General features: G+C 37.9%; 1 protein-coding gene across 1 annotated transcript in view; it reads right to left on the bottom strand.

Moving 5' to 3' along the window:
* Positions 1-10,868: 10,868 nt before the first annotated feature.
* Positions 10,869-13,602, bottom strand: part of LOC119417293 (perlwapin-like) — a 104,747-nt gene continuing 102,013 nt past the window's right edge. Inside the window, exon 4 of the mRNA XM_037684502.1 lies at positions 10,869-10,904. Coding sequence (XP_037540430.1) covers positions 10,869-10,904 — 36 coding nt within the window. The remainder of the gene's footprint in view (positions 10,905-13,602) is intronic.

Raw genomic sequence — 13,602 nt, 5'->3', positions numbered from 1 at the left:
TAAGCGACTGTTCTTCCCTCACTGTCATGAAGGCTGATGGTGATTGCTGCCAAAGCAAGAAGTGTTGTCTGAAGATGTGGCCAAACCTGCCAGCAACACAATTTTTTCTTCAATACAGACATATTGATAAAATATCAATAGCTTACGTGTGTGTTTTTGATTCTGTGATTTTTCTTCCCAATGCCTATATGTTTAATTTTCTTTTAAAGGTATTTTGTTATGTTTGCACTTTATTGACAAAATAGTCTGAATGTCATCCCAGTAACACATAATTTAGAGTGATCTACAAAAGGTATATATGAGTTTTGGCCATAATTTTTGCAACTTTCAGCTGTTCCCTTCTGCAAGTGTTTGCTACAGTGAATAAACTCGCAGATTAGAGAATTGTTTTATGCCAAATGCCCTTCATAACACAACATGGACTCAAACCTGCAGCCCCAGGATTACAAGAGTGTGGCACGTAAGCTCTGAGCTATCACAGCCCCTGGCTATCATTTTAACATATGTGCAGGAAATGTAGATGAAATTCCTGTTATTGTGGTAACTTGAGCAGAATCAAATAAAAACACTGAACCACAATGAAATGCTAATGAACACTCTTTGTCTATAAGGGAATTTGATGTAAAACACTTTGGCCAAAACAAACGTCAGTTTTTCAATTGATATCATACCAGATAGGTGGTTAACCCTTTCATGCCACTGGTAAGTTTGACAAACTTCCAAAGCAAATTGTGCTACTGTTAGTCAAAGACAATGCAGAGGGAAAAATGCCAGGAGACAGAGAAAGGGCGTGAGGAAAGTCATGAGTGTAAGACTGAGGGTAGCAACTATATCCCCTTTTCCATAGTACCTTATCAGCACTACTCGACTCAGTTCAGTACGCTTTTGAGCCCTTTTCCACTAGCACTTTTTCATTTCATGGAACCGGCACCTTTTTTGGTCCCTTCTTCTCAAGGGTACCAAGCGAGCTGAGCTGGCACCAAAACGTGACGTCAGAACACTGTTGGTCACTGATTGGTTAGGGGGCGGAGTCACTAGAGGGGTTTGAGAGGTTTTCAAAACATTCGCTTCACCATTTGCATTTACCGGTGTTCAAACTCGAGGAGTGACTGGACTTATTTTAAAGATTTTAAAAACAACAATAATAATAATAATAATAATACTTTATTTGTATAGCACCTTTCAAACAAATGTTACAAAGTGCTTCACATTAATCAATTAAAACATCATAAATGACATCAGAAACACAAAAGTATACCAAATCAATTTAAATAACATAAAAAAAGAAAGAAATTCAAAAAGCCTTATTAAACAAGTACGTTTTATCTAATTATTTAAAAGAAGACAATGGAGAGGCCTGTCTAATATTTAAAGGAAGAGCATTCCACAAATTAGGAGCCCTGACCATAAAAGCTCTCCCTCCTTCTTTCACCAGTCGAGCTCTGGGAGTGGAAAGTAATAACAGATTTAAAGATCTGCGATTGCAAGAAGGGATGTAAGGGGTAAGAAGCTCAGATACATACGATAGCGAAAGACCATTCAGGGATTTAAAAACAAACAATAAAATTTTAAAGCCAATTCTAAAAACCACAGGGAGCCAATGCAATGAGGACAGAACTGGAGTGATGTCCTGATATTTATGGGATCTTGTGAGAACTCTAGCTGCAGTCTTTTGTACTAGTTGTACTGGTCTGCCCCAAAGTTCTCTTTGGGGCAGACCAGAAAATAAAGAGTTATAATAATCAAGATGACAAGAGACAAAAGCATGAATAAGAGTTTCTGCATCAGTTAAAGAGATAAATGATAATGACATCACCGTGGTCTAATCCTGAAGTGTAGGCGGTTTTTTTGTGCTTGGTGGCCGACGACAAAATTCAGAGCGAGCTAGATGGAACGCCACCGGTCCCAGACTTTCCCTGGTCCTCTCCACCGGTGCCTCGGAGCCCCCTCAGGCCATGCAGGGCATAATCTCTCCAGCTCCGAGCTCCGCCGGTCACCACAGAAGATCCTCCATGCTGCTGACTCGGGGCTCGGACTCTGGGCCCCGGCCTTGCGTGTTCTGCGGGCTCCAAGCTCCGCTGGTCACCATGGAAGATCATACGAGCTGCTGACTCACAGAAGGCCATTGCCCAGACCCCGGCCTAAATAAATGGTTCCGGCTTTATCATGAAATCCTGTTTTCACTTTAATGACTGTTAAATAATCTGTTAAAGTTAACTCAACTGAAAAATCATAAAAAGACACAAAATTATTTATTATTTATTTTTAAGGATTTTCCTCTGGGCTGAAAGCCCATCTAACAACAACTTAACAATAAGTTAAAGCTGCAGTTTGGCTGGATTTTGGATACGAGTCGACAGATTTGATGCCAAATGGGACTGCTTCGTCTAACAGCTCCACACCGGTCACTGAGCTGACCAGAACTGACGTGGATGATGTGGGGCTTTCTAATCCATGATAATCAGAAGCCAATTTACAGCAGGTAAATCTGTGTTCTTAATAATGTTTACTTGTGTTTACTTCGGTTAAACAACAACCGAGTTTTTATTTTTCCTACAAGGAGAAGCTGTCCTCCCATTAGATGCAGACCGGTTCCAAAAGAGCCTTGGCACAGGTGGGGTGCAGGAGGACGTTGATGAGAGAAATGTTGGATGAACTATTTATTTAAAATTCCCCTAAGTTCTTTTTTCCAATCCATTCAATGTTTTAAGCTGCATTAAGCAAAGGAGTGACAGACTGAACAAGCCAGATAAACAACACGGCATCAGCATCCAGGCTGACAACAGAGAGGAAGAGTACAGTTCATCAGTTTAGTTTACAGTACAGTTAACATGTTTTTAAAAGTGTGTTCAGTTTGATTATCAGTGTTAGTGTGACATACAGTTTGTGGTGTTGAATAAATAAATAAAAATTAAACATGTTGTCTTCATTTTCAACTTTAATAACATATAATGTTTTGCATCGTTTAAATCATATAACTTGAATTACATAATGTCCGGATAGCTTCATTTAGCTCAGATAGCTTCATTACATCTCCTACCACTAACATAAATACAGTTTTATTGTTGTTAAACTGTTGTTATTTAGCACATTTAGTATGCTATAGTCCAGCGCCATGATAGAAATATGCTGTTGGTCCGCGCACGCATGAAATACACGCCTGTACCGCACATGTGCTTTAGCACCTCTACGGGAGATGTTTAAATAACAGCTGGCAGCCGCCTTGAAAACCTCTGCTCTGAGAGGTGTGTTGAGAAACATCCAGATTCAAAGAGGGTGCTAGTGTCGTGTAAATGAACAACAGAACTGCAGAGAGAAAGGTGCAGTTTCACTCATGGCCGTGGTACACTGAATCAATTCTTTACCCTCACTAGGGTCCTCGAGGGGTCATGGGAGTTTGCCCAACCAGTCTACATGTGTTTTGTGGACTTGAAAAAGGCTTTCAACCATGTTCCTTGAGGTACACTGTGGGGGGTGTTACGTACCGTGAATATGGGATTGGGGGCCCGTTGCTACGGGCTGTTTGGTCCCTATAATTATGGAGATATGAGTGTGGTGTTCATATAACACAATCTAACAAAACAAGAAAACTACCTACAAAAATAGTTGCACAGAAAATGGTTATGACACCCCAGCTTAGAGCTTGTGTGTGCACAGAAAAAACTTTCAGTTGTTCATGGGTTCATCAATTTACACAGGTTTCATATACAAAAACAAGTTCACATGTTTGTTTATATAAAAATAAGTTTCTTTAGGTAAAAAAAAAGTTAAGAATAAATACTGATTCAACACTTTTCCAACACTTTTCACATGCAGTTTAAAAAAAATTCTGTTTAAAGACAGAAGCTGAAAAGTTCACTGCATAAGTCTGCTAGCACCCATAAAACATTTATTGTTTTTTTTATTAAAATTCAAGTTTATAATAAGTTTTAAATTGAACCTTTTATGCAAAAATTAATTTAATGTATTATGGTTTAGCTAATGTTGATATTTTGACATGCATTGTGTGTCTAATGATCAAAGCTTTAAGCCTATTTAACGAAACAGATGAGGAAGATTAAAGGGAAAAAATTTTTTTTTGAAAACTTAACCTTTAGGCAATGTGTGAGTTCTACTCATCAGGAATCACCTCTCTGGGAGGTGTGGGTGTAAAACTCAGTTTGAATGCTCTGTAGTTTGAAACAAATCAAATGAAATTCAGTTCTGGCTAATTATTATACTTCAGGCTGTTAATAAAGCTACTTTCTTTTGTATACTGTATTGCATATAGCAATCTTCTGTGATCTAAATAAAAAAAAAATAGTTGAGAAAGTGAACAAAAGGGCAAAAATGCAACGTTTCCATTCAGTGAAGAAAGGAATGCAACACTCACAATTAGTTGTCAAACATGATTTGAATTTTAACTGGAAATGGAGTTAAAAAAAAGTTTCCGAAAAAGGCATTGAACATGTGGGTGTGTCTAGTAGTACTACTATATATCTTTTGAAAATAAGCTCTGTAGACACAAGGACCCAGCATCTGCTGTGCTGCTCAGACTGCAGTTTATTTAGAAGGATATTTATCCAAACAGGGATTCAGAAGCTCATTTCTGACACTGATAAATCAACATGAGGACACACTGTTCAACAATAGCTGTCTTGCTGATAGCATCTTGTCTCTTTGTGCCCTCTCACTGTCGTCAAAAACCTGGTAAGGATGCTTTTTTTCTTTGGTGTTAATCTCTTTTCTGTTTTTTGTTTGTTTCATTTTACAAACCTAGAAACTAGACACCCTCATAATTGGTAAGCCACCACCTCTCTAAAACCAGGGATCTGTCCAAGTGGCCCTCCATTTATGCTGCTTCCTGAGAACCCTTTCCCTATCACTTAAGCAGTAGAGGGTGATAAAAACTGATTCCTCTCAAAACTCCCATTTTGCTTGTATTTTTGTTTCTAAAAATCTTTACATTTATGTTTCTTTTCACTCAGGTAAATGTCCAAAATCCTTTGAATCTTTTGCACCATTGCAACCATGTGACTATGACGACGACTGTCCTAGAATTGAGAAATGTTGCGTCTTTTTTAATCATTCTGGCTGTGTTCCTCCTGATCCATGTGAGAGAAACTTTTTTTTAAAGGAGCCATTATTTCTCATGTTAAATCTATTTAGGTGCTAAAAAATTGTAAAAAATAAAATAAAATAAAATAAAAATTGTGTGAATACAGGTTTATTTTTAACAGTCTACTTTCAAAATTTTTTCTCAGAAACTAACTGATGTCCAATCCAAAGAAGATTTGCATCAGTGCATGACACCAGTAACAGGTGAGATATAAATAAGGTGGTAAAAGGTCCTCATTTACTTTCTGCTTAATTATTATATGAGCAGATTAATTGATATTGTCTTATATGTTTCAGTGCTGCCATGATTTTGAGGTAGAGGACTGTTCTTCCCTCACTGTCATGAATGTTGACAGTGATTGCAGCAACAGAAAGAAATGTTTGAAAAGATGTAACCAAACCTGCCAGCAACACTTTTTTCCTTCAGTTCAGACATATTAATTAAAATATCAATACATTGCTTATGTGTGTGTCTTTGCTTCAGTACCTTTTTTTTTCCAATGCATAATCAATTTTCTTTTAAAAGTATTTAGTTATATTTTTCTGCCTTAAAACACAGTCTAAATATCATGGTAAATCGACTGTACTTACTACATATATAGCACATTTCTATCTTATCAAGATACTAAAAGTGCTTTATACAACAATCTGTGCCCTCATTTACCCATCCACACAGCACTGGGTCTCTACAAAGCTAATCTGAGTCTGTAGAAACTAATCAGTGCATTAGATCACATTCATACACTGATGGGACACACATCAGAGACAATGAAGGGTTCATTGTGTCTTGCCCAGGGACACTTCAACCTGTGGCTGCTGGTGTAATCCAACCCCCAACTCCCCCATTGGAGAAAGACTGCTCTAACCATTCAGCCACCACTGCCCCTGTCATCACAGTGACAAATCATTCAGAATGATCTACAAAGATGTACTATGAGTTTTGCCTATAATTTTTGCATCTTTCAGCTGCTCCCTTCTGCAGGGGTTCCACATTATGTAAACTTGCAGATTTGAGAATTATTTTATACCAGATACCATTCATGATGCACCATGGGCTCAAACCTATAGCCGTAGGATTACAAGGGTGTGGAACTTAATGTGGGAGTTCTGGTCCTGCCAGCCACATTCACTCTCTCCCACAGCTGCAGTTTCCTATCAGCCACCACTACACACCTGAACCTGATTTGGAGGACGACCCTGCAGGAGCATAAAAGCCTTTGCCAGATATTCTTTCAGCACTGGGACATTATCATACCTATGTGACTTTCAAGCCTGCCTAGGCCTCCATGCTCCTTGTGACTCAACTTGTCCAGATTGTGTCCTAATTGCCATTCAAAGCATTCAGCCTGAAGAACCAGTCATCACCTCAAATAAACCTGATCCTCTCTCCAACGGTACTCACCTCTTTCCAATTAAAGGACCTCCTGGAAACCAGAACCTCTCAATCCTCTCCTCAGACTCCATCTACCAGAAAATACATTTGTAGTAAGACATTCTACTAGTGATGAGCAAATGACGCTTTTATGAAGCACTGAACCAGTTGGGCCAATTGTTTCAAAAATATGTTAATTTGTTGAAGCTTCAGTTACACTGACCTCTTGTGGCATTTTGCAATGCTGCTGTCAAATTAGGCGTTATGCTTTTGGTGGCACACAACAAGAACTTCAATGACTAGTGTTAAAGAAACAACTTTACTGTGGTAAAAACAGATTTTTTAAATTCATCAACTTTCTATGTTGTCTGGTTTGAAAATTTATTTATGCATATATGTTTTCAAATAAAGATTGATAAATGTGCACTGAAGAGATTTAATAAAAATGTTGCAATGGTATTGTGCTTGTGTAACTGTGGCAGAGTCCGAGTCTTTATCATTCTTAAAAATAACAATGAAATGACGTCGCCAGCATCTCCTTGTTTGGAGCTGAAGTGTCCAACTGAAGCATCATGATACCTCCTCTATGGTTAAACACACCAAACACTGCACCTGCAGAAATACACTAATGTAAAAAATAATAATAATTTGAGCCCATACTGATATATTATTATTAAAATCACATACATCATTTTACTGTAATTATATTAAATACATGGGTTAAATGGGTTATATATATATATATATATATATATATATTATTCAACCTTTATTTAGACAGGTAAATCCCATTGAGCCTCGAGGATTAATTTACAAGAGACCTGATTTCAACAAAGAATGATGACAACAATGGACAACAGCGACAACAATAGACTTATAAAAAAGGCATACAGATGTTTTTAATTAAAAAAACAAAACAAACCAAAAAACAAATAGAATGGCTAAAAAAAGAAAAGTAACAAAAAACAGCTAGAATATCTTCACTGCTGAACATTACTATAACTTTTTTGACATTTAAATACCAAAACCACCTTATCATGAGCACAATGAAGTGTTCCCACATGTTAGAACAATCTCTTTCCCTGGCTGCCTCTATAATTACTCAGTTTCAACTAACAGCAAAAACACACCTACTCTCCAACAGATTACAAACATTTTTAGATCTGTTTTATAGTGTTGAGCACTCTCAATTCAAAACTGTCTCAACCTGTCACCTGTCAGAATCGAGACGAGGCGGTGCCAGGGAATCAGCTGTTTGGACCGCGAACCAGTCCAGAGCTCTGAACCAGTCAAGAGATTAATTTCGACAACGAAACAGTTTGTGTTTCAGACTTCACATGTCACGTGACTTTTTCCGCACCAAAACAAGCTCCGAAGCAGTGGTTCGATGTAATTTTACTGCAGGGTTCAAAGCATGTTTTGAAGCTTTTGTTTCATACTACCATCACTACATTCTACTACACTCATCTATGAAAGATTATTCAAGACTCAACCAAGTACTCGCATTGTCCCCTCTTCCTTTTCAGACCAAAGATCCTGCACCTGTAAATAAAAGCACTTATTTTTGTAACTCTCTCTGCCTCTTTCTCAGTTTGCCACTTGGGGTCAATAACAGAAATCATGTTACTTAACCACTGAGCTTTCACAGCTTCTGGCTATGATTTTAACATGTATGCAGGGAATGTGGATGGAATTTGTTGTTATTCTGGTAAATTGAGCAGAAACAAATGGAGACTCTGGACCACAGTGAAATGAAATGATAATGGTCACCCTTTATCTACTGCATAACATGGCTGTCAGAAACAGGACAATGGCTGCAAATACAACTTGTTACTTTTACATGCTGCATACACTGAAAAATGAACATGACACCTAGTTAGTCTGTGACCATCTCCCTGTAAATTACAGCTGAAATCAGCCCACTTCAAGGCATTCAGAACTTAAAGGCATTCAGAGGCTCCTGCTTTTGCAATGACATTTATTGATAACAACTGCTGCTATGGTTAAGAAATGTGCGTATGTGTGCTGTTGTCCTGATGCATGTTCAATAATCCAGGTAGATGAATCTAACAAAGTTGAGTCAGGTACTCTAGATGGATTTTTCTTTGTTGTCTTTCTTTTTTGTTGTTCTTTCTTCAACAAAGAAAAATCGGTTTAGAGGACCTGCCAACTCTGTTAGATATGTGTGTTGTTCATCCACACTATTAGGGGGGGCTCATAGTCATTTAACAGTTTATAGTATGTGGTGTGTAAGAGTAATAAGTTGCATTTGCAGCCTTTGTCTTGCTCCTGACAGCCACATTGTAGATAAAGAGTTTTCGTTAGCATTTCATTGTGGTCCAGAGTGTTAATTTTATTCCCCTCAAGTTGCCACAATAACAACATATATTTCTTCTACATTTCCTGCACATGTGCTAAAACCATAGCCAGAAGCTCTGATAGCTTCATGGTCAAGTGCCACACACCTGTAATTCTGGGGCTGCAGGTTTGAGCCCATGTTGCTTCATGAAGGGCTTTTGGCTTAAAACCAGTGCTTAATTTGAGCCAGGTCCTGCCAGAACAAGATCTGGGAACGCTCTCATTCAGACCCGGCGTATTCCGGCAACTGTTTGCTCGGATCTAGCAACTCAAATCTCCACCCCTAAAAGTCCAAAGTCGTTGCACATTTTTATTTTGAACGAGAGGAGACATTGCCCTGTCTGTGGAGTGGATGTTCCAGACGCACTACGCGCACCAGCTCGCGCACACGCTCCTGCCCAGCAGAGACGCAGATCGCATATCCTGCAGGGATGAACATCTTCATCCACCATCAACTGTGTGCCCTGCAGGCAGTGTACGTTTTATGCACATGAGTGTCTCCAGACAGCTCTACAAACTGTGTGCACAACTGCTGATGAATCAGAACTCCTGCATACATTTCAGACATAAATAAAAAAGCTTACAGTAAAAAATAAAAAAAATAAAAAAACGAGAGAAACGTTTATTCACATTACATCACGTTTTAAAATGGCCCTAATTTGTCAAAATAACAGCGATCAAAATGTCAAACACAATTTACTTTCATAAAATAAATGGATGGATGGATGAATGGATTATCAAACCAAAAATTGAAGAACTTGAAGGCAGTGGTAATTGAAATTGGAGCAGGAGGAGCAATAACACGCAGGCAGCTGGTGCAGGATTGAATTCAGTTGAGAATGGTAAATGGACTGTACTTATATAGCGCCTTTCTATCTTAGCAAGATACTCAAAGCGCTTTACACTACAATCTGTGCCCTCATTTACCCATTCATACAGCACTCTACTAGATCTCTACAAAGCTAATTGAACAACTCATTCTAAAGAGACTAATCAGAGCTTTTATCACATTCATACACCGATGGGACACACATCGGAGGCAATGAGGGGTTCAGTGTCTTGCCCAGGGACACTTCGACATGTAACTGCTGTTGGATTTGAACCCCCAACTCTTGCATTGGAGGATGACTGCTCTAACCACTCAGCCACAACTGCCCAGCTGAGAAGAGTTCAGGTCAGACAGTGAAGTGTGTGTGTGGGTGGGGGGGAGATAGGACGCTTGACAGAATAGGAGCTGCTCGGCTTGCTGTTGTTGCTCTCTAAAATAGTAATTTCAATTCACCCTTTATTTATACGAGTTGTTAGTCTCATTAAGCCTCAAGGACTCATTTACAAGAGAGACCTGTTTTTAATCAATTTAATAAAATCAAAATGTTAACAGATGTTTAACAACCCGTTAAAATACACCAAAACCCAGGAAATGGCATCTCTTTTATTCCAAATTTTCTGGGGAAGGAAGACCTCCCGCCGGACCGCCTGCTGCTTGTGTTCCGGCATCATTAGGTTTACAAATTAAGCCCTGCTTAAAACTATTCCCAAATCTGCCCATTTATACGCTGTGCTAACCCTTTAAGAAGTGAACAGCCAAAAGCTGCAAAAAATGTAGGCAAAACACACGACACCTTTTGTAAATCACTGTGAATGATTTGTTACTGTGATTTGTTTAGACTAATTTGTCAAAAAAAAATGCAAAAATGCCAAAATACCTTAAAAAATGAACAGGCATAGGAAAGAAAAGGTACTGAAGCAAAAATACACACATAAGCAATGTACTGATATTTTAATCAATATGTCTGTTTTGGAAAAAAAAAAAAAAAAAGGGTTTCTGGCAGGTTTGGTCATGTCTATTCAGACAACACTTCTTGCCACATCTGCAATCACCATCAGCATTCATGACAGTGGGGAAGAACCGTCCTCTACCTCAAAATCATGGCGGAACTGAAACACACACAAACAAAAACATTCCATCTACTTGTAGAATCAGTAGACAGAGAGTGAATGAGGATCTTTACCACCTTATTCATATCTCACCTGGTATGGGTTACATGCACTGATGTCCACACCCATTGAAGCAGCAGCTTTGACCATATCCGCATGGTCTGTACTCATCACAGTCCTCAACACATGGTACAATCATTTGGTATGGACATGGCGATATGGGAGGTGCTGACAGAATAGATAGAAAAAATTGCTTTTTGAATGTAGACAAAAAAATTTAAACAGCCTGAACACAATTATTTTTTACAACTTTTTTGTCACCTAAATAGATTCACCATTGGCATTAATAACTACTTTGTAAAATCCTTTTTTTTTTTTTTTTTTTTAAAGACTGAGTCTGACAAAATGTCAAAATAAGTTTTGGAGTTAACCTAATTCAAGTTGATAGCCACAACTAAGCAACTATATATAAAACTCAGACAGTTTTACAGATACTGAAAATAATTTTGCTGTGGTAATAGCTGAGTGATCACCAACACATTTTTAAAACTCTAATACTTGTTTTTATATTTTAATTAAACATTTGGGCATTAAATTTTGCTGTTGACTGTCTATTAGTGAATTATCTTGTGAGCTACAGCTACTCCAATGTTATACTCCCACCACTCCAACATGAATCCAAACAGTAGACGGAAACACATTTGTCTCTGAGATGAATCGTTGTGAGTAAAAAATATAATCTCCATCACCAAACATACAGTAGAAGTCAGTTTATTGTAAAACTAAATATTTTATTCCATCCTAGGACTCATCAGATTTTTCTTGAAACCCTTTAACTGTTTTTGACATGACAGTGAAGTTTTTGTCAGATGAATTCATATAATTCAGCTAAACCAGTAGGGCATTCAGTGTCTTCACTTAACCTGGCTGTTTATTTCTACTTCTACATTTTGTAACTTTTTGTTGGAATATGACTTACGTTGAGCAGGAGGGGTGCAGCGAAGACTACAGCATTTTTCAGATTCTGGGCAATCCTGGTCATTGGTGCAATATAGCCATATTGGTTGCGGAACTGGACGGCCGCTTGGACAAGCCCCTGGTTTTAGATAAGTGGTGGCTTAATGTTAATGAGGGTGTCTAGTTTCTAGGTTAGTAAGACAAAAAACAAATTGATACAAAAGAAAAATAAACAATCTTACCAGGTTTTTGTGGAGCACAGGGCTCAAACAGACAAGCTGCTATCAGCAGGACAGCTACTATTAAACATCGTGTCCTCATGTTTATTTATCACAGTCAGAAATGATCTCCTGAATGCCTGTGTAGATAAATTTCCTGTTAAATAAACTGCAGTCTGAGCAGCACAGAGAATGCTGGGTCCTTATGTCTGCAGAGCTCCTTTTCAAAAGATATATAGTAGCAACAGACACACCCAAATCTTCATTACCTTTTTCAAACACATTTTTTAAGTTCATTCGGTAACGAAAGGTTAAGGTTCAAATCATGTTTGACAACTAATTGCATGTGTTGCATTCTTTTCTTCATTGTATGTAGACTATTGTTACATTTTTGCACTTTTGTTTACTCTCGCAACTAATTTTTAAAATTGGGTATGGAACACCAAAATGGTCAAAATTAAATAAATAAATAAAACATGAAATAAGAAAAAAAAGTTGTTCTTTTATTTCACGATTGTGTTTTTCATGATAGCTTATTTATTTCACAATAACACTTTTCAGCAGAATGATTTAATCTGTTAATCAATGTCAGTTGGTTGGATCTGCACGCCAATTGGCTGATCCTTCACATCGATTAGTGTTACTACTCACTGCACGGGTACAGCTAGCCATAGTAGCTAGCAACGACTTAATAGTTCAAGAGTTATGAAGGATGGCAGAGTTGCATGAACTTCATTCAGCTCTGGTTACATTAGCAGATCAAAATGAGAGGATTACATGCTCAGAAGATACAGTTTGGAGTTGTTTGGATGATATTTTAAAAATTATCAGGATAACAATTGCTTTTCATAATGTTAGCATGGATGACACTATTGTCGATAGTTTAAGAGCCTGTGTCCATCTGGAACATGCACAACAGGAACTGTTCGGATGTTGGCCGATCACATCTTGAAATCCTTGGAGCAGCACTCAAGACTTCAGTGCTGTCCGGCAGAACTATCGAGGTTATTGCGAAAATTGTTTTCTGTTTGAGGAGAATGGCGGAAGAAAGGATCAGGTGATTTTAACCCTTAATTCGACACCTCTTGGATTGCGTGTATGGCCTTATTCAAATGATCACAATTAGCACATTAATTTATCTGATGAAATATTATCAGTATCACCCACTTTTTACTGTAGCTCTCTAAATCCCGTTGGCCGGGTGTAAAGCTGCCTCAGGGCGCCATGTTTAACTCAGCCGGTATTGTGCCAAAATGTAATGGACAGCAGGAGCATGCACAAGAGGACACACTGTTTCAGTTATTTGAATTTAACAAGATTATCACTTAAAAACGACTGTTTGCTTGAGATTATAGCAAAGGTGTGTCTCTGTTTACTTTTACTTTAATAAATGCACTTTAATGATCAAAAAAGCTTCATACAGGTCCTTCTCAAAAAATTAGCATATTGTGATAAAGGTCATTATTTTCCATAATGTAATGATAAAAATGAAACTTTCATATATTTCAGATTCATTGCACACCAACTGAAATATTTCAGGTCTTTAATTGTTTTAATACTGATGATTATGGCATACAGCTCATGAAAACCCAAAATGCCTGTCCCAAAAAATTAGCATATTTCATCCCACCAATGAAAGACAAGTGTTTTTAATACAAAAAA

This window comes from Nematolebias whitei, chromosome 11, assembly GCF_014905685.2.
Source record: "Nematolebias whitei isolate Nwh7 chromosome 11, NemWhi1, whole genome shotgun sequence".
NCBI classification, from domain to species: Eukaryota; Metazoa; Chordata; class Actinopteri; order Cyprinodontiformes; family Rivulidae; genus Nematolebias; species Nematolebias whitei.
Note: the sequence above shows the minus strand (reverse complement) of the source record. Positions and strands in the feature narration are given on the sequence as shown.